Raw genomic sequence first — 23,699 nt, 5'->3', positions numbered from 1 at the left:
AGTCATCTTTAACCTCTGCTTTAACAGATACATCTTCTGCATCAACATCATTGTCCACAGACTAGGACAACAGGTGCTGACAAAGACAGAAGGGCATCTAGCTTTACAGTGAGGTCTCCCATTCAAGCTTCTTAGCACAAGGGCTTATATGCCAAAGCAGAGAACTGCCAGTGGCAGGGTTACACTGAGCACTGCATTAGATGAGGAAGGAGTTCAGATACCCCAGCTGACAGGGCCCCCCACTAACATATGGGACAGACAGAAGCCAGGGGGTATTTAGATTTTTATTTTATCCTTCGTGTATTTTGGCATTTAAGGGGCACACAAGGAGGAAGTGGTGCTATTTATGGCCCACATTATTTCCTGCACAGCACCCTCATGTGGGAGGGGGTGCAAGGGAGAGAAGCCACCCACCCATGATACACAAAGCCACACACACATACATACACACGCCCTCCTCCTCCCCGTTCAGCCTGAAAGGGGATGGCATAATTACATCAAGCAGCAAAGTACTAGAGGCTGTGTCTTGGAGTAGGGAGTAATGAGAGATTTTATACTGAAACAAATCCATCTGCCCACCCCTCTTCACTCATGTCCATGGGGGCCCCAGCCCCCAGTTTTATTAACTAAGGAACGCCTGCCCCCAGAGTTACAGCAGTGGCACAGGTGGAGAGACAGTGGAGAGTGGGGTGAAAGAATATGCACTGCTTCTCTGTATTTATTGTGTCTGCCTCCCCCTCCTCATGCCAGCAGCCTGCTCCCCGCTCCACACACAGTAGGAGGGGGTTCTAACTGGGAATCCGCTGATAGAAGTAGATGTAACCAAGATCCTTGGGTGGCTTCTCAGATGCGCATACTTTCTGGTCATTGTAAATCACCCACCTGAAACAGAGATGGAGAGATGAGTGCTACCAGCTTGCAGCTGACCTGCAAGTCTGTCCCCACCATGTGGCACAGTGGCCTGTTCCTCTCTTTTCCTTCCCCGCATGTGTCCAGAGGGAGAATGACACTAGACCACTGAAGTAAAGGGGGAATTATACTGGTTTATCCTTAGAAGCTGCTGCCTTTAGGCTACTTCTTGTCCCCTCAAGCCCTTCTTACCTGCCATCCTTCTTGATATGGCAGACATAATGGCCACACATGGTGGAAGTGCCCATGTGGCTGATGAAGGCAAAGAGCTGATACTCTGAGGGAGAGAAGAAAAAAGAGGTGGTTAGAGAGAGACAGAGGTAGGGAGGGTTACATACCCTTGGATACCCTCTCCCCCCTGAAGAGCTCTCTAGAGAGGAGCTATTGTCCCATAACTCCCTAGAGAGGCCTTCAGGAGTCTGGGCCCCAATAATAGCTGAGAAGACACGTTTCATGATGGAGTAGGTGGAACAAGGCAGCTGCCTGATCACAAGGCCAAGAGAATTTTAGATCCAAGCTCTGTGGAGATATTGGTGAAGCAAACAGGAGGAGAGATGATAGCTCCTTCAAGGCATCCCGGCCCTACCTGCTGCCTATCTCCCAGAGCTTGATGGGGGAAGTAGATGAGTGAGAAGGCCCTGGCTCAAACATCTACTGTGTGGTGCTTTCCACATTACAGCAAGCAGTGTAGCAGCTTGGTCATGAATTCCCACAAAGATTTAGCTGGCTAGAGCCCAGGTGTTTTGATAGGGAGACCAAAAAAGAACACTCTCCAAGGCAACACAAAGATGGGGTTCTGAAGAATGGGAGCAGAGTCCTCCTTACCTCCCTGGCAGGACACCCCTATTCCTCTCCTCCATCTGACTAGACACCACATCTCATTCATCCCTCTGATGATTTCCAGTGGGCACAGACCCTTTTCCCCCTTCCTCTCTGTTACATTGCCTCAGCAGCCACATCAACTCTTGGGAGGTGCTAGAATCCCAGGGATCAGTGAGAGACCTGAGAGTTTAGGGAGGCTAAAGCTCTGGGGAAGGTTGGGGCCCCATTGGTTAGAAAATCACCACCAACATCCCCGGGAACTAACCTGCCCCCACAGAACCCAGAGGAGGGCAGAACTCACACCCTCCAGTGTCTAGGACTCACTTCCAGGCCCATCGCGCACTTTGGGACCCACAGGGACAGATTCAGAGATGGACTCAGCCGCCGAGCGCCCCTCAGAGATGTCCATGGCAGCCTCTGCGTCCAGGTCATCAATATGACTGAAAATCCAGTCCACAGCCCGCTCCAGACTGTTACTCTGCAGGGAGAGGGGAAAACTGTCAGGTCAGGAACCCCTCATCAATCTAAGCACCTCCCACCATTCCTAGCTACAGCCCTATAAGGTTGCAGTCCAACAGTAATCTCATCCTTGCTCCTCACCGTGGCTCTTAGGGCTTTCATAGCCTGATCTCGGGAAAAGCCCATGGAGACAATGGTGGCCACGCTGTCTTCTGAAGGGGGGTCTGGACAGATGATGGTGGAACCTGGCCCACTAGATCCAGAAAGAACCAGAGGGTTGGCAAAATCTGTAGCAGAAAACAGAACATAATTCAGAGGGACTAGCTCTGGTGGTGGAGAAACATTTTAAGGTCTTAGCCCTGGCCTCTCCAGCAGGCAGTGCTGTAGCATATGGCACATTGATCTGGATGGGAGGTCTTTGTCATGGTCATGTGTTCTCATACCTGGATCATCCATGTGCGACATGATCCAGTTCATGGCAGCCTCAGCCCCGCTGTTCCCTGTGTAGTACACAGCTTTGCGGCAGGCATCCATGGGAAAGCCCATCTCCACCAGCTGGATAATTACCGATTCATCCAACATGGGGGCTGTGGGGGGGGGGGGGCAGAGATTAGAGGAACCTTGGCAGCCCTGCTCCCAACCACCCCTTTAGTGTGAGTTCTGTCCCCACCTTCCCACACAACCTTATGCAAACCTCAAGCCTCGCTCCCTGGGGCTGAGTCTCATGTGAGCCTTGCCTCTCCCTTGGCTAAGTCCTTACCCCCACAGCACGCAGGCCTCATGCAGGGGGTGGAGAGATGAAAGTCATGAGCCAGGCACTCCCTAGCAATGGCTCAGGAGCTTTGTCTCCTCTTCACCTCTCACCACGCCGCCAATCTTTGTGCAACCAAACCTCTCTCCCAGCTAGACCTTCTGGATGCATTGTGCATACCCTACTTCCCACTCCTTCCTAATATGGGCCCACACAAACCTACAGCTGAAAGAGCTACTGGGGTTAGCAACATCCTCGCACAATGAGCATGCAAGAGGGCACAGTCACTGGCAGAGGGACAGGAAGAGAGAGACTAAAGGAGGAGGAAATCATTAGCCAGGGAGACAAGTCATGAGGAGAGAGAGGGAGTGAGTCAGGCACTAGGAGGAGGAGAGGAGAAGAGTCACTAACATGTTGGAGAGGAGAAGTGAGGGGAGCAGAAGGAGTCGTCGTCCTCGTTGCCATAGAACCCCAGGCTACCTTTGGGCTCATCTGGCGTCACCAGTGGAGGCGCAATGTCTGGCATCTCCTCCTCACCAGCTTGCAGCCCTGTCCCCTGCAGTGTAGAGATGTCCAGCTCCTCTGGCATTTCGATAGAGACATCTGTAAAAGAGGCTGGATCAGACCCTCAGGGACATGTTCAGTGAGCTCAAAAAGCGTGGATGAGTGGCCCTCAAAGATAAGCCATCTGGGGTAGAGAATGCACATGGGATGTTCTGCAGCAGCAGTTTAGCAATGCAATATGGAATGCTCTCCCCTGTCAGTAGTGACCCCAATGCCTAAGCATGGGGGCGGTGCTACACAGAACAGCACTGAAGACTCATTGATCCCAATGCTTTGTGTTTCACCTCATTCTCCTTACCGAGCTTTTTGGGTACCCAATCCAGGCCAAAAGTGAATTTCTTGATCTGGATCACCAGATAGTCTGGGAAGGAGGCAAACCGGGTTGTCCTGAAAGAGAGTGATATGTCATGTCTGGATAGGTTACCCTGTTACTTAGTTAATGGAGGAGGGGGAGAGGGAGGAGAAGGGCTAGGGGAGACGGGCTGGCTTGCGGAGAAATCAAGGAAGGGGGTGTGGAGTCTTGCACATTCCAGGTCTACTACCGGAATACAGAGGGAATGGTCTGTATGGCTCTGGGTCTCCCCACTATACTCAGCACTGAGCCTGCCAAACCCTGAACAATTCCTAGAGGAAGTGCTCTGACTGAGCAGAGATTAACCTAGCATTTCCTAGGCTTTTAAGGGTGGAGACCACCTTCAGGAAAACCAAACACTCCTCCCTCCCCCACAAACCCTGCCATGTGGTACAGGCCACTGGAGATTTTAGAATTCTAATTAAATACAGGTAAAACAAACACGTATGGATGCATTTTAAACTACAGTTGAAGGAATGAGTTATATTCAGCACTGGATGTGAGGAAAGGTTTGAATACAAGTCATTACTCCAAACTGCAGTAGAATGTTAATAATGTCAACTTGAAAAGCAACATCTCTTTAGACCTGTTATTGCTAAGGGGTATCTTTCGGTTTGTCTGTAACAAAATCTCTTCCCCCCCCCCCCCCCATGGGCTCTGCTAGGCTCCTTGGGCTTGAGTCCTTCTTGACTGGGAAAGGAATGCCAGTGGCAGCAGAACAAACAGCCACTCAGCAGATACTGCAGCTCTTCATTACTGCCTTGAGTTACTATGATCTGTGTTTTGGACAGCAAAACAGTTAATAAATCTGACATTCAAAGTATCATCACTGGCATTCGAGTTAGCCCTGCTGAAGTGACGGGGTAACTCATCCTTCACAGCTATTGTTTCAGTCTTTCTGTAAACTCAAGGAAACTGGTGCACCGGTTGCGCTCATTTCATGTTTTGAAAGTTTTGTTCAACTTTAATAACTAGAGCAGAGGTAGGCAACCTATGGCATGTGAGCTGATGGCGGCATGCAAGCTGATTTTCAGTGGCACTCACAGTGCCCGGGTCCTGACCACCAGTCCAGGAGGCTCTGCATTTTAATTCAAATTTTAAATGAAGCTTCTTAAACATTTAAAAAACCTTATTTACTTTACATACAACAATAGTTTAGTTATATATTACAGACTTCTAGAAAGAGACTTTCTAAAAACATGAAAATGTATTACTGGCACACCAAACCTTAACTTAAGAGTGAATAAATGAAGACTCGGCACAACACTTCTGAAAGGTTGCCGACTCCTGAACTAGAGACTTCTTTTAAAACAGAAGTCAGAGCTGGGGAGAACAACAGAGTGCTGGTCCACATCAACCTCTTAGGCGAGGCACACTTTAAAGCATAACTGAAATTAAGAATGTCAGAACACTGACAATAGGGCATCAACACCACTGCCAATTTGTCTGGCTTTCCACTGCTTTGTTTTCTGTACCACCACAGAATGCAGTGCTGCAGACCCAACAGCCACCTTAACTCTGCCCACTGTAATCCCCATGGAAAATAGGACAAGACTGAGCCTAGAGGCTCAGGAACCGTCCCCAGGGCCGACAAGTCATGGATTTCTAAGAGGGGAACTAGCATCCCTAGGAAACATCCCTGCCCAAAGTACTGTAGGAAAGGGGTTCCCAAGAGGGCTTTTCACACTCTGATCTTTATCCTAGATAGCGCCTCCAAACCACACTCACTTGAGAGCCACAGACTTGGCCTGCAAGGCTGTGCTCCAGAAGTCATCCACCTGCTCTGGAGCCCCGTAGGCCTCTAGACAGGAGCTGAAAGGCACCTTGGCTCGGACCAGCTCAGGGAGCGGCTGCTTCTCCTCTTCCGCCTGGCGCTTCCTCTCCTCATATTCCACTAACTCATCTGGGGACAAGGCAGAGGAGTCAGGTCCAGATTCCGGGCGCTCACAAAGCACCTGCTGTTGGCTACCTCCAGAGGCAGGACAGCAGGCTAGATGGGCCCATCAGGACATGTTTCCTAGAGTGGTGCATAGGGCACACAATCTCCTCCAGCGATCAGGATGGTTTCATTATGCTGAAGTCCCACAGGCTAAGTCACAACCCTTGCCTTGTGTGAGGCAAGGGAAAGCTTTGCTCCCTAACTCGAGTGACTGATACCTGTCCACAGAATCTCTGAGGAAATCCACCCTGCCCAGCTCCATGGGGTGATGAAGGACAAGTATTTGGCTCCAGAACACCTTGCTTCTTCAGATCCTTGAGGGATGCCCTCAACCCCAGTAAAGAAGCACAGTAGGTAGAGTTTCCTCACTGATCCCAGTGCCTGCTGTCCCTTCCTCAGTCACCATCAGGCCACTGACCTTTGTTGAGTGCAGCATCCATGGGCACGGGCAGCTGCATAATGTAGTCCACACGCTGGGTGTATTTCACCTTCTCTGTGGCCAGGCACTTGAGCTTCTCCTCCACCAGGAAACGGAAGACCTCATTGGGATTCTCTGAGCTGCGGCAGTTCCTCTGAGAAGGGCAACATGGTGAAGATGTGTCATATCAAGGTGGCCAGATCAACCAATCACAGGAGCACCAGCCCCATGTGGGACACAGACAACGAATGGTCTCCACTGTCCCTGGTCCAAGTGTAGAAGCTGGAGGCCTTCAATCAGCACCACCAGTCTCCAGAAATCAATTCCATTCCCATCCCAAAGGAGAGGGTTCCATTTTTAGGGGGAGCTCTGGGTACCCAAGCTCCCCCAAAGTCTACACACAGCAATTTCACAGGGGCTGGGGGGGAGCCCTGAACAAAAGGCCCTGCCGTTGGGCACCCTCATCCCCTTCTCCCAAAGCGGTCACTCACTGGTATCCTGAACCATTAGTTCTGGTGAACCTGGTGTTTCAAAATACCTGTATGCTGGCCCCCTCCCTGCATTTCCATCCAGCCTAGGTGCCAACCCCCCACTTGCTGGAGCTCAGAACAGGAGCTTCCCCCTTCTCAGGATCAGGATCAGAAAGTGTGGCTCAGTCATTACCTCCACCATGTTGATAAAATGCAGGAAGAACTCCTGGGCATCTTGCTGCCTATTGGTGGAGAATTCCGGGTGCCCTTTGCCAATGAGAGATTTAAACATGCGTGGAGCAATGCCATCCTGCATGCCCTAGAAGAAAGTGGGGAGGAGGAGAAGGAGTGAGCATGGCCTCCCAACAACTCCGCCCTGGGGTACATCTTTCCAAACCCTGCCTCTATTTAGGGTCAACACCCTGGACAGTGTCTCCATAGAGGATCCCCCACACCATCACAGACATGCTTTAGTGCATTCCCTGCCCATGAGGGTAGTGGGGCCCCAGTCCTCACCTTCTGGTTCTGGTCTGGTTGCTGTTCCCCGTCTCCAGAGGCTGGCTTTGAATATTCCCCAGAGAGTAGCCCATGGCCCAGCTTGGCTCTGGAATAGCAGAGGATTCCCCATCAAAGCTGTACCAAGCTGCTTCCAACCCAACACTCTTGTCACTCCAGGAGCCAGTTCAATCACTTAGAAACTCATGTTGACTTGCCTCGACTGACCTCAGCTCCCTCTTCCTACCTAGCCCCGACTCCTCTGTCTCATCCTGCTCTGCTGCCCCCAGTGCTGTCTGATATCTTCCATCTGAACATCTCACAGAACTTTAGAACTGAGCCTCAGCTCCTCCCTGGCCAACGGGTAAGGATTGTGGAGGGACAGCCTCAGCCATTCACAGAAAGGCAGCCAGCGCTGGGCTGCGACAGTCGTTTACCAGCCACATCTCACAGCAGCTTGGCACAGGAAGTGAAGCCCCACAAGTGACTCTGTACAGGAGGCTGAGGGAGGCAGAATGCAATCCCTCCAAATCAGTGATGGCTCTGGCCCACATCATGGGATAGCTGGAAGCAGACTACACCCCATTCCCACCAGCAGGTTGAACAGATTTTCCAAAGTAAGAGACAAACACTTTACTGCCCAGGGTGGGCAGGAGATAACATGAGATACCCACTATCAACCCTTCACTGTGCTTTCTTGGGCCCAACTTCTCCACCTACCACCTTCCTCTACTCCTATCTTCTCCATACTCACATTCACACAGCCTCAATCACCAATTCACTCCCATTCCCTTGCACACAACCTTGCCAACCCAAGCCAGCCCACACCCCCTCTCATTTTAGCAACTGACCCAATCCCCACCTGCTCAGAAACATCCACATACCTATTCCTCCTCACCCCTAGACTGAGAACCTCTCCAGAGCTCAGTCACCCCCGCCCCTGCCCCGCACAGCCTTTGAGACTCCAACCCAAGACTGGGCTCAAGAACCACCTTTAATTGTCGCTGGCTCTGGAAAAGCAGAGGACACGTGCATGCAATTAAAATATTCCCAGATAAGTCTATATTCCCTGCTCCTCACACAGTATGCAGCCTCTGTAGGATTAGCCCAGTGTTTCTCAAATGTGGCCACCAAGGGGTTTTCCTGCAGCCATGACAGCCTCCTGAGCAGAGACGGGGGAGGGGGCAAAGCAATGGCTGTTCCCTGCAGCCCCCTGCCCCCAGCTTCAGCTGCGGGATTCTGGCGGTGGGCTTTAGGAGGGCTGGCTTTGCTGGGTGCGGTGGTCAACAGGCAAGGAGCGGGATGAGCCTTGGGTGCGAGGCTGCAAAAGAGAGCTTAGAGCAATGGTGGGGGAGCAGCAGGGCCCAGGGACGGGGGGGGAGGCAGGGAAAGGCAGCAGGGGCTACAGGCGATGTGGGGAGGCAGCAGGGGCCAGATGCACCAAAATACAAACGCCCTGCATAAATCAATGAGAAGGATTTGGATGTGCATATATGAATATTTATTTGTTTTTCCTAAAGTTAGTTAAGTATTTCAGAAAAATTTGCCAGTTGGTGGCCGCACTCTCAGGCCACCACAATTTTTGTTATGAGAACCCCTGGACTATCCCCACCTAAACTGGTATACTCTTCTCTCAGACACCTCTCTGGCTGGAAGTCTGTGCTGCAGAGCCAGACACCCTCTGCTGACAGCAAGGGGTACTACACCCACCAGGAGTTTCTCAGTGATAGCATGGGTTACTGCACCCTGCAGGACATTTGCCACTCTGTACAGTTGTGAGACTGAGGCTGGGGCTTAGACCCTTTAGCCTAGGGGTCGGCAACCTTTCAGAAGTGCTGTGCTGAGTCTTCATTTATTCACTTTAATTTAAGGTTTCGGGTGCCAGGAATACATTTTAACGTTCTTAGAAGGTCTCTTTCTACAAGTCTATAATATATAACTAAACTATTGTATGTAAAGTAAATAAGGTTTTAAAAATGTTTAAGAAGCTTCATTTAAAATAAATAAAATGCAGAGCCCCCTAGACCGGTGGCTAGGACCCAGGCACTGTGAGTGCCACTGAAAATCAGCTCGCGTGCCGCCTTCGGCACCCGTGCCATAGGTTGCCTACCCCTGCTTTAGCCCATCAAGCCCAATCTCCTGGTCAAACCTCAACTCTTGGAAAGTTCCAGAGATATTTAATGACTTCAAGGGGTTGGCATCTCAGAACAAGTGGGACCTACTTGCAACACAATGCAATTTAAGAATGGGGTGGGACATGACGCCCCCTACTGGAACACCCCAAATCCATACCACATCCCCCTTTCTTCAGAGCACTACATACACTTGGGTGCTGAAGTCCTGTGTGGGGTCTGTGGGAGCACTTTGGAATATCTTCTCCAGCTTGTCCACATACCTGCAAAGCAAACCAGAGAGGCAAAGAGAGCTGCAGACAGAGCAACAGGCTGCATCCAGCAGGGTAAGATCCCAGCATTAGGGATCTTTAATGCTGGTCCCCGGCACCCCTTAAAGGATGGAGTGAATTAATTCTTCTCAGAGCTCAGGTAGGACTGGGGCAATTGGGATGGAGATCAGGACTAAATGGCCTAAGTAACCCACAATCCTGGAGCAGTAGTGAGGGGAGTGGGCCTTCCCTTAGCTCACTTACTTTCTCTGGAAGTCAGGGATGCTGAACAGCACCTGCACCACAGAATTGAGGTAGCAACTATTGCCCAGGTTTCGGATGCCAGTGTAACCAGGGCCATAGAGGGGTTTGAGCTGCACCCCTGACTCCTGGATCAGCTCCCACTCCCCAATGCGCTGATTCATGTCAATCTCCAGCTCGGTCATTGTCTTGTCTGTCTGTGGAGAGAAGAGATGGACCAGGGGAGCTCAGAGAAGAGGCACAGATACATTCTGGGCCATCCTGTTTGGTGAAAACTATGATTTGGGGGAGGAGCGGGAGAAAGACATGGAAAGGGTGTGCAAATGTCTAAGAGATGCCAATGCCAAGGGGAGAAATATTTTTGGGGGTCGGGGAGGGGGAGAGAAGGGGAACAGGGCAAGTCTGAGCCAGGGAAAAAGAGCTCAGGAACCATCCCCCAGCACTGAGTTGTCAGAGTCTGAGGAACCATCTCCCCAAGGGAAGCCCCGTTGCTTGGAGTACGAATAGAAGCCACAAGGGAATGAATCTGGGGGGGGGGGGGGGGGGGAGAGAGAGAAGGCTGGAGGAGAAGAGAGGGAAGCAAGTCAGCTCTCTGCTTAAGAGGAAGTGGGGGCTGTGTACTCAATGACCACTGCATAGTAACTGAGTTACAGCCTCTACCCTGGTTGGTGACCGGAGACTCAGATCCAGCTGAAGACTCAGTGTGATAGAGGACAAATGCTTACAATACCCTAAACAAACCTTACTGAATTAGGTTTAATATGTTTGGGGGGTCCATTGTATTAAAAATGTAATTGATAGTGTGTTATTGTAGGATTGTCTGTAGCTTGGGGAAACATTAGGCACTTCAAAGAACTGTTTTGGACAATATGTGAGAAGTGAGTTTCCTAGGAGGTACTTGGGTGCAGCTTCAAAAAACCTCCCTAGGGAGAAAAAAAACCCATTGTCTAACGATTACCTGCTACTGGAAACTCAGAGACCTCTGAATTGTATAAAGGCTGGACCAAATTTTTCTTGAGTGTGCTAGTTCTGAGGTTGTTAAGAACTTGTGACCACAGACAAGGCCCCTCTGCTGGGTCTGAAGGGCTAATCACTGCCAGAACCCATGTCAGAGTTGGGGTGATCTCTGGTAAGCTTATTAGCCTGGGGATACTCCAGTCAGCAGGGGGAGAGACACGCATCACCACCCAAGAGAGGTGTCAGCTGGAGAGCTGGAACCCTGAGAGTGGTGCCCTTGCTGAACCCCTGGGGGGAACTACAGGTGCAATTGTGACACTCAGATCCCTTGTTTTGATTGAGAGTTTCCCTCTCACCTTCTGCATCTTGAGCATGTCAATCCCAAAGTGAGCCAGGTGTTCAGCCAGGCTGGGATCCAGCACCATATCATCCTCATCATACGAGTAAACGTCTGTGGGAAAACAGACAGGAAATGGAAAGAAACTAGCTTATACCCCCAACCACTCCCAGATCCCATTAATACCCACCCCTTCCTCCTCAACCAACCTACTGCTAGGGGGAGGATGCAACATAAAGTGCTCAGAGCTTTAGAGTCTAACAGACTGTCCGAGCCAGTGGTTTTCAAACTGCAGGTCACAACCCAGTACTGGGTCACAGTGGTTCTGGTCAGCACCGCCGACCAGGCCGCTAGAAGATCCAGTTGGCAGTGCTGCCCTGTTAAGGCAGGCTAGTTCCTACCTGTTCAGACACCGTGCTGAGCCCTGGAAGCGGCCAGCAGCAGGTCCGGCTCCTAGGTAGGGGGACCACAGGGTTCTGCGTGCTGCCCCTGCCCCGAGCACTGGCCAATGGGAGCTGGGGGTGGGGAGCGGTGCCTGCGAACGAGAGCTGTGCGGAGCCGCTTGGCACCTCGGCACCAGACCTTCTGCTGGCCATTTCTGGGACACAGTTTGGTCCACCATGCCAAAACAGGCAGAAAGCCTGCCTTAGCACCCCTGCTGCACCGTTGACTGGGAGCCACCCGAGATAACCCTGTGCCCCAACCCCCTGCCCCAGCCCTGAGCCTCCCCCCAAACCCAGAGCCCTTCCTGCACCCCAAGCCCCTCATCCCTGGCCCTACCCTAGGGCCTGAACCCCCAGCCCAGAGCCTTGAACCCTCCTCCTGCACCCAACCCCCTGACCCAGCCCAGAGCCCCCTCCCACACCCCAAACCCCTCATTCCTGGCCCCATCCCACAGCCCTCACCCCAACCCTCTGCCCCAGCCCTGAGCCCTTCCCACACCCCAAACCCCTCATCTCCAGCTCCATTGGGTCATGGCCATTAACAATTTTCTTCAACTGGGTTGCCAGAAAAAAAGTTTGATAAGCACTGGTCTAAGTACTGTCCTAAAGTGGGAAGAATGGGGGACCCAAGTTCCCCAGAGGTTTGGGGTAAGGAAGTGGAGCAAACAACTTTGCCTTGGATTCTAGTACAAAGGCCCTGTGCACCTGGCTAACAGAAGGGTGTTGCGCCATCCACCCCCGTTCCCTGTCCCAGACCACTAAAACAATGAGCACCCCCCATCCCAGGCTGGAGGGAAGAGGGAATACAGATAGACCTTTCAAAGGCCCTCAAATTCCAAGGAAGGGGGCAGGGAAAGCACAGGGTTTCAGCAATTAGCTCATTGCCCCCTCCACACAGGAAAGCCCAGTTGGTGGTGGTGACAGCTAGCTGGTGCATATCCTAGGCAACAGTATTGGCACAATTAGTGTGACACCCCAAAATCCCCCTCACTTGTTCTGTCAGGGGACCATGGTGTCCAGATTCAGCCCATTCAGACGCCTTGCATCTGCAACTCCACTGAGTCCCCCATCTCACCAGCCCCATCGGGGGTGATGGTTCCCAGTTTCACAGCCAGCGGGTAGCCTGTCTCCCGATAATGCTCAACTGCGTGGTTGTTGCCGCCACTGCCGTCGAAGTAGCGCCGGCCACACAGGATGGATCCATCAGTCATGTTGAGCCACAAGTTCTCACGCATGTCGCACTTGTTGCACTTCCAGCCACTGCCAGTAGGGGGAGAGAAAAGAAGCAGTCTATCCCCTATAACTCACCCACCATGACACAAGCAAAGGTTTTTGGGATTCCACTCCCCTCCTACTCTAGGAAGCAGAGGACCCGGGGAGACCTATAAGGCAGGAGTCAGTTGCAGTCAACTCCTCACCCACAGAGTTGCCAGGAATTTACCAGCTTGTATAATGGGCCACACACTGACCAGGGAGAGCCCCACCGGAGAAACCCCCTCCACTGACAGAGCAACAGTCCCATCATAGCCCCAGAGAAGAAAGTTATGCTGTGAAGTGTCCAGGGTAAGAGGGAACATGGCCAGGCTTGATACCAGACTCACCACGGAGGGATGCGGACACTGTTCTGTAGCTGGTTCAGGGAGAAAGCATGTTTGGAAACACGCCGAACTTCTCCATCCCATGCCTGCACCTCCTGCTTTCGTGAGGCTGAATCTGCTGTCAGGATAGCCTCAATCGCACTGGCAATCTGGAATTGGGGAGCGGGAGAAATAGGGAGATAAGAGCTGCACAACACCTACCCTTGCTGTTCCAGACTTGGGCTCCCCACAAGGCTCTGCTAATGCCAGTCCACCCAGCCACCCCCCTGCTATTCCAGTCCTGAGCCCACAATATTACTGGATCCAATTTACAAAGTAGGATAATTCTAATCCATAAAAGCGTGCTTCCTGCAGACAGAAAATAAAGACCTACCCTGTCTTGGACCATGTCTGGCAGCCCCTCCAGCCCATCCCGTGGGATCTCCAGGTGCTCTGGGAAAATAACTATTTTTACATCTTCATCATATTCAAACTTCTCCTCTGGGATGTCAAACCCACCTTCTATGCCTACAAGAGAAGGAACACTTCAGTAAGAGAAAAGGCAAAGAATCTATAACCCAGCCAGCTTTCTTGCTTTATGGATGGCATCTAGCCCTGGATATTATGTGAACTAGGGAACCTTAGAGCTGTGACTAGCTCTAAGTCTATAGCAGTGGTTCCCAAACAGGGGTTTGTGAACCCCTGGGGATTCATGAAATGTTACAGGGGGTTCTTGGGAAAAAATTCCCTAATGGCAGACAGAGCTGTCCCTAGGAACCCCGGGCAGCACAGGGCCAACAGCAAGCATATCTATCACACTGAGGAGATTTAAACTTCAAGACTTCTTATACGAAATGGAAAGGGAGGTGGATATTTTTTGCTGTTTTTAAAATTAAATAGGCAGCTAGTGTTGTTTTTAAAATTATTATGAAGAACAAGTTTAAGCTTTGTTGTAACATGTGTTGCTTGCCTGGACTGCTCAAGACCTGAATGCTTGTGTAGGAGGAACTCTTTGAGATGGCTTCTTAAATACCTTCATGCTGTGTCACATCTGATACTCCTCGATGAAACATAGGAGCCTTGTGTTATAACAGGCTTATTCAAAGTGATACAAGCTACAAAAGTGAGATCTTGGAAGAGTGTTACCATTTTCATAATATAATAAAAATACTGTAATGATAAATCATAATTAATAATAGTGTGTAATAAGCATGTCATAAAAACAAACTATTTCCAAGATCACTGCTTTTATAATTTATACTCAGGTAAGAGAGAAAATCCCTGGAAATATTCATTTTTAGGAGGGGTTTCACACAACTTGACATTTTAGTGAAAGGGGTTTACAGGTTGTTAAAAGTTTGGGAACCACTAGTCTATAGTGACATTAGCTAGGACAGAACCACTGGGGGCATTCCTGCTCCTGATTCACAGATGTAAAGACAACTAACTGTAATTGGGGGACACAGGAAGAAATCCTCCCAAACCCTAGGGCCAGTGCACTCCCTACCCCTTCCAAAACACTTGGCTAAGGCAGAGTGCTCACTGCTCCTTGCACCTTCCACAAAGGGAGGCTTCCTGCTGTTCTGGTGTTTGAGGGCAGGGCATGAAAGTGCTTTGCTCAGGTCTCCCCCAGAAACGTTAGAGTTAGAAGAACAAATCTCACAGACTTAGAGAAACCAGGAAATGCACAGTTCAAGTAGTTTCCCCACACTCTCCCCTTTATTCTATCCCCTTTCGAGCAGTCACTGTCCACATATCAAAGAACAATGTTACACGCTACTGTAATAATCTTTGTAAAAAATATGCCTTATTTAAAAACTAGTAACGCACCGATCATCAATATTCTTATGTATGTACAAAATGCATATTAAGAGTTATGCATGTAAGCTTAAATTATGACTGCAATGTGTTCACCAGACAAGTTGGAGGAGGGGGGCAAACTGGTTTATCTAAGAACAAGATGATGCTTCTAGCCTGTTGTCATCAAAGTTGACGGGCAATCACCTGTCAACTGGCCGTTCTCTGGCAACAAAAGAGGCCAGGAACAGATTGATCTGCATTACAGCAAACAACAGCAAAAAACCTCTTACACCACGAGACTCCATGTCTCTGTCCACACAGCTGGAATGAACTTTATCTAGGAGTAACTACAGGAAAACATTTTTCAAAGAGTGACTGGACTATAAAAGTGAAGGGCAAAAACACCCTGCATCTGCGTGCACATTTTCTCTCTCTCCCCTCTCGTCCCCCAAGACAACCAAGGAACTAGCCCTTTAACTTTGCGAGGAGAACCTGACTTGAAGATTTGGTCAGCTGTGTTCTTGGGAACCTGTGGTACAGATTTTACCTTGAACCAATTCTAGTTTGTTAAGTTTTAGCTAAGAAGTGTTTTATCTGTGTCTCTTGTAACCATTTCTCGCTTTAATACTTTATAGCTGTATTCACTTAAAATCTCTTTCTTTGTAATTTAATAAACTTGTTTCTAATCTAAACCAATCCGGTGCTGTGTTTAAACTCAACTGTTTGGTAATGCCAGTTAAAGTAGCAAACTGTTGAATATTGACCTTTTATAGGGGCAACAGACCTTTAATATCTGAAATGCCCAAGAGAGGGCTGGACACACACTTTTGGGAAAATTCAGAACTGGGAGTGTGTTTGGGTCACCTGAAATTAGTAACCAAGGCTGGTGGAAGCCAGAGTGCCGACAGGCTGCTGGGCTCAGACCCACTGGATCAGGATTGCAGCTATACACAGACACTCAGGGTGTGAGCTGCATGCAGTTACGCTGTTTGTGAGCAGCCCAGGTTGGGAGCTACAATAGCAAAGCATTATGAGGCACCCATGGTTGCAGGGCACACTGTGACAACTCCTTACTGATCTGAACTGCACTCTGGAATGTGACAGTTTGTAATGGAAAGATCAGATAGCCTAACTTTTAACCCAGCCCCCAAGGGACTGTCATGAGGAATGCGCAGTTTAGACAAGGGTTGTATAAGGGAGAAGTCACCCTAACTGAGCATTTCCTGGTTTTCTAACATTGGAGTTTGGGGATCTAAAGTCCTACATTCCTGAAGGGTACGGGGAGCAGACAGCACTTGGTTCAGGAACAACCTTAACCTGACCTTTCTTTGTAAATTAAATTTCCTTTGTTGTTGTTGTTTTTTAATAAAAAGGCAAATGAGCTAGGTTGGTCAGGGTTCTAATGTCTGTCTCAAAACAACAGTTCACGCTATTGTGCCAGGGGCATCTAGTCTTTGCAGTCAATACCAGTTGTTACTTTGGTTGCCAGCAGGTTCAACTTAGCAACATCCTTGACCAGGACGGATTGATACAAAAAAATCAAAGTGATTTAAATCAGCAAGTAGAAAACCTTGGTTGAAAACCATCCATTTTAATCTTGTTTTCACATTTGTATTTTTTAGTTAATTTCCTAAAGAATGATTGATTCTCATTGATTCATAACCATTAGAAATAGTTCATTTGTAACGAAATATAACCTTTACTCTGAATTTGATACAGTGTATTCTCTTGGTTAGCAAAAAGAAGTATCTATACATCTTTATTTAAGCAGTTATATAGCTTAACAGTTATTCAGAGTCTTAATTTTTACATTTTGCATCATTCACCATTTTTAGCCTCTCTTTTCTGGTAGACTACTTTTTTGCTTGTGATTTCTGTTAAGCTGCATTTGGATGGAAGTTGGAATTCAATTTAATAGGTACAAAAATCAGCATTTTAAAACTATTTTGTGCTAAATACAATTACCTTAAATGGATATATAAGAAAAAATAGGAAGTTTATCACAACACGCTTTGCCTTTAAAACTGATTAAAGAAAGGAAGTATTATCTGTAGTTAATTAATTTAATGGACAGTTTTGGTCGTCGTGTGTAAGGTTTTAGAACTAGTAGATCTCAGACTTTAAGGCCAGAAGGGACAATCATGATCATCTAGTCTGACTTCCTGCACATCACAGGCCAGAGAACCTCACCCATTCACTCCTGCAATAGGCTCATAACTTCTGACAGAGATACTGAAGTCCTCATATCTTGATTCAAAGACTTCAAGTTACAGAGAATCCACCATTCGCTCTTATTCAAACCAGCAAGTGACCCACAGTGCCCCATGCTGCAGATGCGGGTGAAAAATCCCCAAGACACCTGCCAATCAGACCTGGGGGAAAATTCCTTCCCAACCACAAATGTCCTCTCACACCACATTTTTATTCATAGATTGGAAGAGAGGAAACAAATTTTCTTGCTTTTTCAACTCACAATCAGTTTTTAAATGAAGTAGTTATTGAACTGGACTAGTTGAATAAATTGAAATAAAGAAAAAAATTCTCTTTGCACCTGCAGAAGAGGCTACTGTGTCAAAAGCTGGTTTAGCACTTCAGCAAACTCTGGTCTAGGTGCTTAGCCAGTGACTTTCTCCAGTTCAGTGGTACAACTTTCTTTAAAACTTTAGCAGCAAATATATAGTGCTTGAATATTTTTGTAATTTGAATTCATTTAAAAGATTATAGTACATTTAAGTCTTAACATAGGTTGCCAATTTCAAATTTAATTTGTAATAGGCATATTTTTAAAAATAACAAAATATTTAAATACAAATCTGATTTTGTTTGTTTTTTTTAAATCATCCATTTTTACCCACCCTGTATGGCAGGCCCTTTCACCCAGTGTTCTAGAAACAGCCACTATCTAAAAGAGCCTCCATTCCACAGCGCTTCCAAGAGCCATTGCCTGATTAAATGGAATCACTAATCGCTACTGACAATCAAAAATATACATTACACCAAGCACAATGCTTTCTCACCCTCCACGTCCTCCAAATACCCCTTGAGTACAATGATATGATGATGCTGTTACACCAGCACAGTGACAGAGAACTACAAACCTTGGTGGGTTCAGAAATACCAGGAACAGTCAACTGAAAAACACAAGTCAGCACACTATCCCCAGGCTCTCAACATACGCAAACATGCCTTCTCAGCATCTCTCCTGATGTATCCTCAGGGCTCCCAGTCCCTACAGAGAACACCATGCTCTTCCCCCACAACAAGGAACAATTGGGGATGGGGAATCCCCAGAGTATTAAAAGTTCCTGAACCCTAAAACAAAATAGGCTACTAGGGTTTCAGGGTGGCCCTTCAGAGTTTCTTAAAGCCCTGATGGGGTGGTGGACCTCTTGTGAGCCTCAGGCTCAACAGGTGGGAGTGGCCCTCCAACAGAGTACCACAGGGATCCCAATGATCTACTGAGGTGCTTATAAGCCCTCACTTCAGTACTGAACACCTCAAATACTGATGGAACTATCCTACCCCCACTCAATGAAGTAGAGAAATCCTGTTGTCCCCCTGTAACAGATGGGGAATAGAGGCACAGAGAGTAAGACCTTGTCTACACTATGGGGGGTAGATCGATCTAACTTACACAACTTCAGCTATGTGAATAACGTAGCTGAAGTTGACGTACTTAGATCTGCTTACTGTGGGGTCCATACTACGCTATGTCGATGGGAGACACTCACCCGTCGACTCCCCTTGCACTTCTCGTTCAGGTGGAGTACAGGAGTCGATGGGAGAGCGATCTGCAGCCAATTTAGCAGGTCCAGACCCACTAAATTGATCGCTGATGCATCGATCACTGCGTGTCAATCCCCTGGTAAGTGTAGACAAGCCCTAACGTGGAGATTTAAAGGGATTTAAGACCAGAAATCTTAAATTCCTCTCGTCAGTTTTGAAAATCTTCCCCAAAGCAATGAATCCAACATCACGCAGGAAGCCTGCCGCAGAGAGGTGAGAACTACTGCCTTAACCAAAAGGCCAGTCTTTTCCTTCTTACAGTCCCTGCCTCATTCATTACACTGAAATGTCATCAAGTGCAGGTATTTGCTAGGCCAATACAGATGCATGTCTCACAGAGATTTGTGGAGTGGATACACAGGAATAACCCAACTGTACAAAGAGCATAGCTAAGCACATGGATTTGGCCTAATCTTGCTGAGAGGCAGCATAGCTAAGTGGGTGAAAGCATCTGCCTTACCAAGAAACCTCTCTTCTATTCCTGGCTTTGACACAAGTAACCTTGGGGAACCTCTGTTACCCAGATACCCCCTCTGTAAAAAGAGGGGTAATGATAGGAACTCAATGTTATTATTTCTATTGCAGCAGTGCTGAGAGGGCCCAAATCACTCTCAGTAGCTTTTGCTACACAAAAATGGAATTTTAAGGTGATAAGCAGATCTAACACACTGGTTCAATATGTGTTATACGTTTCCCTCTAGTGGCTGACCTACATAAGAGGCAAGAATCTACCACTTTTAGCTGCAGTATTGGCTGCAGTACAGGAGGTTCTGGGTTCAAATCTCATCTAAATGAGGAAGAAGCATTTTGAGTGTCCTTGGCCTGAATTCCTAATCAAAACGCTTTCCAGGTTGTGCACAACATCCCTTTGATCAGCAGTGGAGCATCAGCACTGCAGCATTTCACTCTATCATTCCAAAAAGGATCATTTGTATATTTCAGTGTTTAGGCCTTTTTCAGTACCATGCCCTAGATCTAAAAGAACATTCTAGACCAGAGGTTCTCCATCTTTTATTTTCTGAGGACCTCCCAACATGCTATCAAAATCCCCACCTGTGCCACAATAACTGGGTTTTTGCGTATCAAAGCCAGAGCTGGCTTTAGGGGGTAACAAGCAGTGCAATTGCTTGGGGCCCCATGCCACAGGAGCCCCATGAAGCTACAATGCTCAGGTTTCGGCTTCGGCCCCAGGTGGCTGGACTCAGGACCTTGAGCTTCAGCCCCAGGCGGTGGGGGTTTGGCTTTCTGCTCTGGGCCTCAGCAAGTCCAACACTGGCCTTGCTTGGTGGACTCTCTTACACCTGCTCATGGCTCCACAGGGGCCCCAGACCCCTGGCTGAGAACCACTGTTCTAGACAGAAAAGTTTAAGGAGGAGCCTGCCCATAATTTTCCCCCTATCTTCATTAAAAAGGGTCAGGTTTTTCAACTATGTAAAATTGTATGGGGGACTCAGAAACCTTTTGATCAAGCAACCTCAAAGTTTCCCCAAACTCTACCCCAGCCCCTAATCTTGCATAGCAGTGTTCAAGCTGATCTATGTATGCAGATTTTAGAAAGGATGCAAATGCCATCTGTCAACATAAGTCCATTGTTATAGACTTGAACATAAAGCAACTCTCATCACTGCAGCAGGTTTTTAAACAGCTATCCTTCTTGGCCATTCCCGGATACATGGACATTGGACTAGATAGGACTACCGCGTCTCATCCAACACAGGGGCATTAAAGGCGAGAGTGAATGGCCACTGGGATAGACAGCCGTAGAAGTCTGATCAGGCACAGCAGGGAAACAGGGCTAGATGGAGTTGTTTTCTTACCAATAGCCAAGCGGGTGGGTTTCTTCCTGGGGGGGTCTCCAGCACTGGAGCTACTGTCTTCCTCCTTCTGTTTTAGAGGCAAGGAGAGAGAGAGGAGACAGTCAATAAGGAGGCCAAGCAGTATGAGGGTAGCCCAAAGCCTGTGGAACTGAGGCAGATACTACAGGTGGAGAGAGATGGGGCAGGAAGCCAATACAATAACTAATTGAGTCAGAGCTTCGGAGTCGGGGTTCCATGGGGGGTGGGGGAGAGGAAGGATGGACACCAGGTTGTGTTTCAGATGACGGAAAACCTCAGGTCTGAATGAACGTGGAGTTGGATCCCTCTTCTCAGACTCACAGCAGGTCTGGCAATGCAGTGTGTCCCCCAGCTCCAAGCACCCCATTCTTACCAGCTTGCGTGTTCTCTTGAGGTGCAGATAGACCCGATGGCCTGTTTTCCCATAGTATTTCTCTACATATTGCTTCCCGAAGCCCAGGAACGTGTTCATACAAATATACAGGCCCCCATCTGACTCCTAGGGGAGAAAGACAGACTGATAGGGAGACACATCTCAGAGGGGCTCAAGGAAGGTGTTCAACAGAACAGAATAGACTTTTACCTTTAGTACGCTGGTTCTAATCCAGCTCCATTCAATGATTGCAAATCATGCCCATGTGTCAGCCATTCAGTGGCTGGTCTGAAAGGAGTTGTCAAGTCTCACTCTAGTTGCCAGCAAGATACGTTTCTCCCACCACTATGAACTATTTGAAAATTCACTTGCCTGTTTATCCATAGTAGGAAGCTGAATCAGGCCAGACCCATAAACTTCTGAGGAGCTGTAGCCTCATTTAAAAAAGACTTTAGCACTTATAGTTGCAAAATATGACCCAGGCAAAACTGATGCAGCTACATCAATCTGTCTCTGCAGACAGAGGGATCTAGCGCTACTTGTGCTGCCCAGAGCTTTGCCAAATTGTTGCAGAGTGAAAGTTAACTAGAATCTTGTTTTTGGTGTTGTTTCGGAACCCTGCGGGCAGCTGTGAAACAGACCAGGACAAAAATCGGGTCAGTCTCATGCTGCTGTGCTTGGCAACCTCCCAGAACCTACAGCACTGATGCTATTTAAAAGTGGTGGGGGAGAGCACGAGAGACACCTAAATCTGGAGACTAGGAAAGAGACAGAATACCAGAGAACCTAATCTGTGTCACAGCAATCAGAAAGCTGAAATGGAGACAGTGACAAAAAATGGGATTCCCAGACAGAATTCAGACGCAGGGCTTGTGGAGGAAAAGAAGTCTTTCATTTCCTATTGCCCTGGACAGTGGGACCCAAAATCTTTTCATGTCTGTCTTTGATTAGTAGGTCTAATTCTTGTAGTGAAGTGAAGAATAGACACTGAAGACAACATAAAAAGATCTAATTATATGAAAGAAAAAAAGCAGAGTGAAGTCAGGAAGAGAGAGAGAAAAAGATAAAACTAAATGAGCACCTGGCAGTAAGTTACATGTTTAGAGCGTTAAAATTTGGTTGACAATGTTATAATTTGATACAAGAAAACATTTCATACAATTGTACTCATCCATAGAAACTGCAATGGCAGTGGCAATGCAGGTATTTTTCATCCTGGTTAGTAGGCTTAGCTCTTGACCAGTGGTATCAAGTAATTTTTGAAGCCCTGATACTGGACACAAGTAAGCCTTATAGCTGGAAACCTCAACAGTGAGTGTGAGGACTGAATGGACCACAGAGGCTGAACTCCCCTCCCCAGGAAGTGTATAGCACTTTATCAGGGGGTATACAGGGAGAGAAACTTGTTGCACTGCTACTCAGGCTGTCCCCACTCAGGGGATAGAGACCTCCAATTCCCAGGGGCTGCCAATCAAGCACTTTAACCAACAATAACTTCCCAATGAAAAAATGGAACCGTGTTTAAAAAATACCTGAGGCTGTAACTCCATTGGATGAATGTGGCTGGAGGGAAAGGGAGGGGGAGAAGGGACAATCTCTTTTAATGATACAGTACAGGGGTATCCCCTAGCTTTTGGGGCCAGGGAGAACTTTGTGTTCCAGCCTAAGAGGATACAAGGTCCCTAAGACAAGGTGAGTCCAGGGAGGTCCTGAGGGACTTTTAATTTTGGAGCTTAGGGCTAGTTCAACCCCTTCAATTGCCTGGATGTATTTTCCACACCCCGGAGACAGGGCCTGGCTGTGCCCCCAGGAGGTGATGGAGATCTTCCCCGCAAACTGGGCCGGGGGTGTGGGTATAAGAAACAGCAATAACTTCCTCCCCTCAAATCCCAGGAAGGAGAGCGTGCGCGTTCAAACCCGGCCTCCAGGGGGTGGGCAAGGGGATCAGGGATGAGGTCACCCCCGTGGATGATTCCGGGCCTGCGTGGTGGGGGGTGCTGCCGGGCCAGCCGGGCTACGCCCACCAGTGTGCACCGCGAGCAGCTCGACCCCCTAGAGATGCCAGCGGGGCGAGGAGCTCTCCACGCCGCTCGTGGAGCGAATCTAGCCTCGGGGGCTGCAGCGCGGCTGGGCCGGCCCCTCGGACTCGCTCTGAGGGAGGGGTCAGCGGACTACAGTTCCCAGCATGTTCCGCACAGGAGACCCGTCTAGGGGCTGCGCTCCCCATCCCAGCGGGCGCTGAGTGAGCCGGGCCGCCCCGCGGTGAGTCAGCAGGACAAGCCGCGGAGCCGCTGCCGGGGCGGCGGAAAGGCAGAATCCGCGGGCAGCGCTGGAGCGGAGAGAACTACAGCCCCCAGCACACCTCATCCACCAGCGGGGCCAGGACCCAGGGCTTGCCGGGAGTTGTAGTCCTCGCAGCCGCACACTCAACTGAGTCGAACAGACCCCTCATCCATGGAAGACTTCATGTCCCAGCATGCCCCACGCGGGCAGGTCCCTAGAGCCCCGGCGCGCTGGGGATCAGGCCGGAGAGCAGGCCGCCCCATGGGTGAAGGGGGAGCAGCTGCCGGGGGCGCTTACCGGTGTATCGAAGGAAAAGGCGCATTCCTCCTTATGGACCCGGTCCCCGGCCTTGGGCACGCGGATGGCCGGCAGCACCGACAGCAACGCCTCACTCAGCTCCGCCATGACAGCAGCTCCCTGCAGCACCGCCCGCAGCCCCACCCTGACCAATCACAGACCTTCGTTGTCGAAGACTAGCGAGCCAA

The 23,699-nt window shown here is 49.0% G+C and overlaps 1 protein-coding gene across 2 annotated transcripts; it reads right to left on the bottom strand.

Moving 5' to 3' along the window:
- Positions 1-266: 266 nt before the first annotated feature.
- Positions 267-23,675, bottom strand: USP5 (ubiquitin specific peptidase 5). 2 transcript variants are annotated; one of them, XM_030535905.1, is made up of 20 exons: positions 23,512-23,675; positions 20,932-21,057; positions 20,541-20,607; positions 13,532-13,665; positions 13,162-13,307; positions 12,636-12,820; positions 11,137-11,231; positions 9,827-10,020; positions 9,503-9,574; positions 7,201-7,288; positions 6,878-7,003; positions 6,215-6,368; positions 5,586-5,760; positions 3,804-3,892; positions 3,353-3,544; positions 2,634-2,777; positions 2,332-2,477; positions 2,056-2,209; positions 1,102-1,186; positions 267-882 (listed from the first exon to the last, which is right to left on the bottom strand). In XM_030535905.1, exons 1-20 carry the CDS (start codon positions 23,617-23,619, stop codon positions 789-791), a joined length of 2,574 nt encoding a protein of 857 aa, XP_030391765.1. In that variant the 5' UTR covers positions 23,620-23,675; the 3' UTR covers positions 267-788. The 2 variants fall into 2 exon arrangements, with proteins under 2 accessions (XP_030391765.1, XP_030391774.1); XM_030535914.1 differs by having other exon boundaries at positions 3,422-3,544.
- Between the last annotated feature and the right edge of the window lie 24 nt (positions 23,676-23,699).

The sequence above is a fragment of the Gopherus evgoodei genome, chromosome 1, assembly GCF_007399415.2.
Source record: "Gopherus evgoodei ecotype Sinaloan lineage chromosome 1, rGopEvg1_v1.p, whole genome shotgun sequence".
NCBI lineage: Eukaryota > Metazoa > Chordata > Testudines > Testudinidae > Gopherus > Gopherus evgoodei.
Note: the sequence above shows the minus strand (reverse complement) of the source record. Positions and strands in the feature narration are given on the sequence as shown.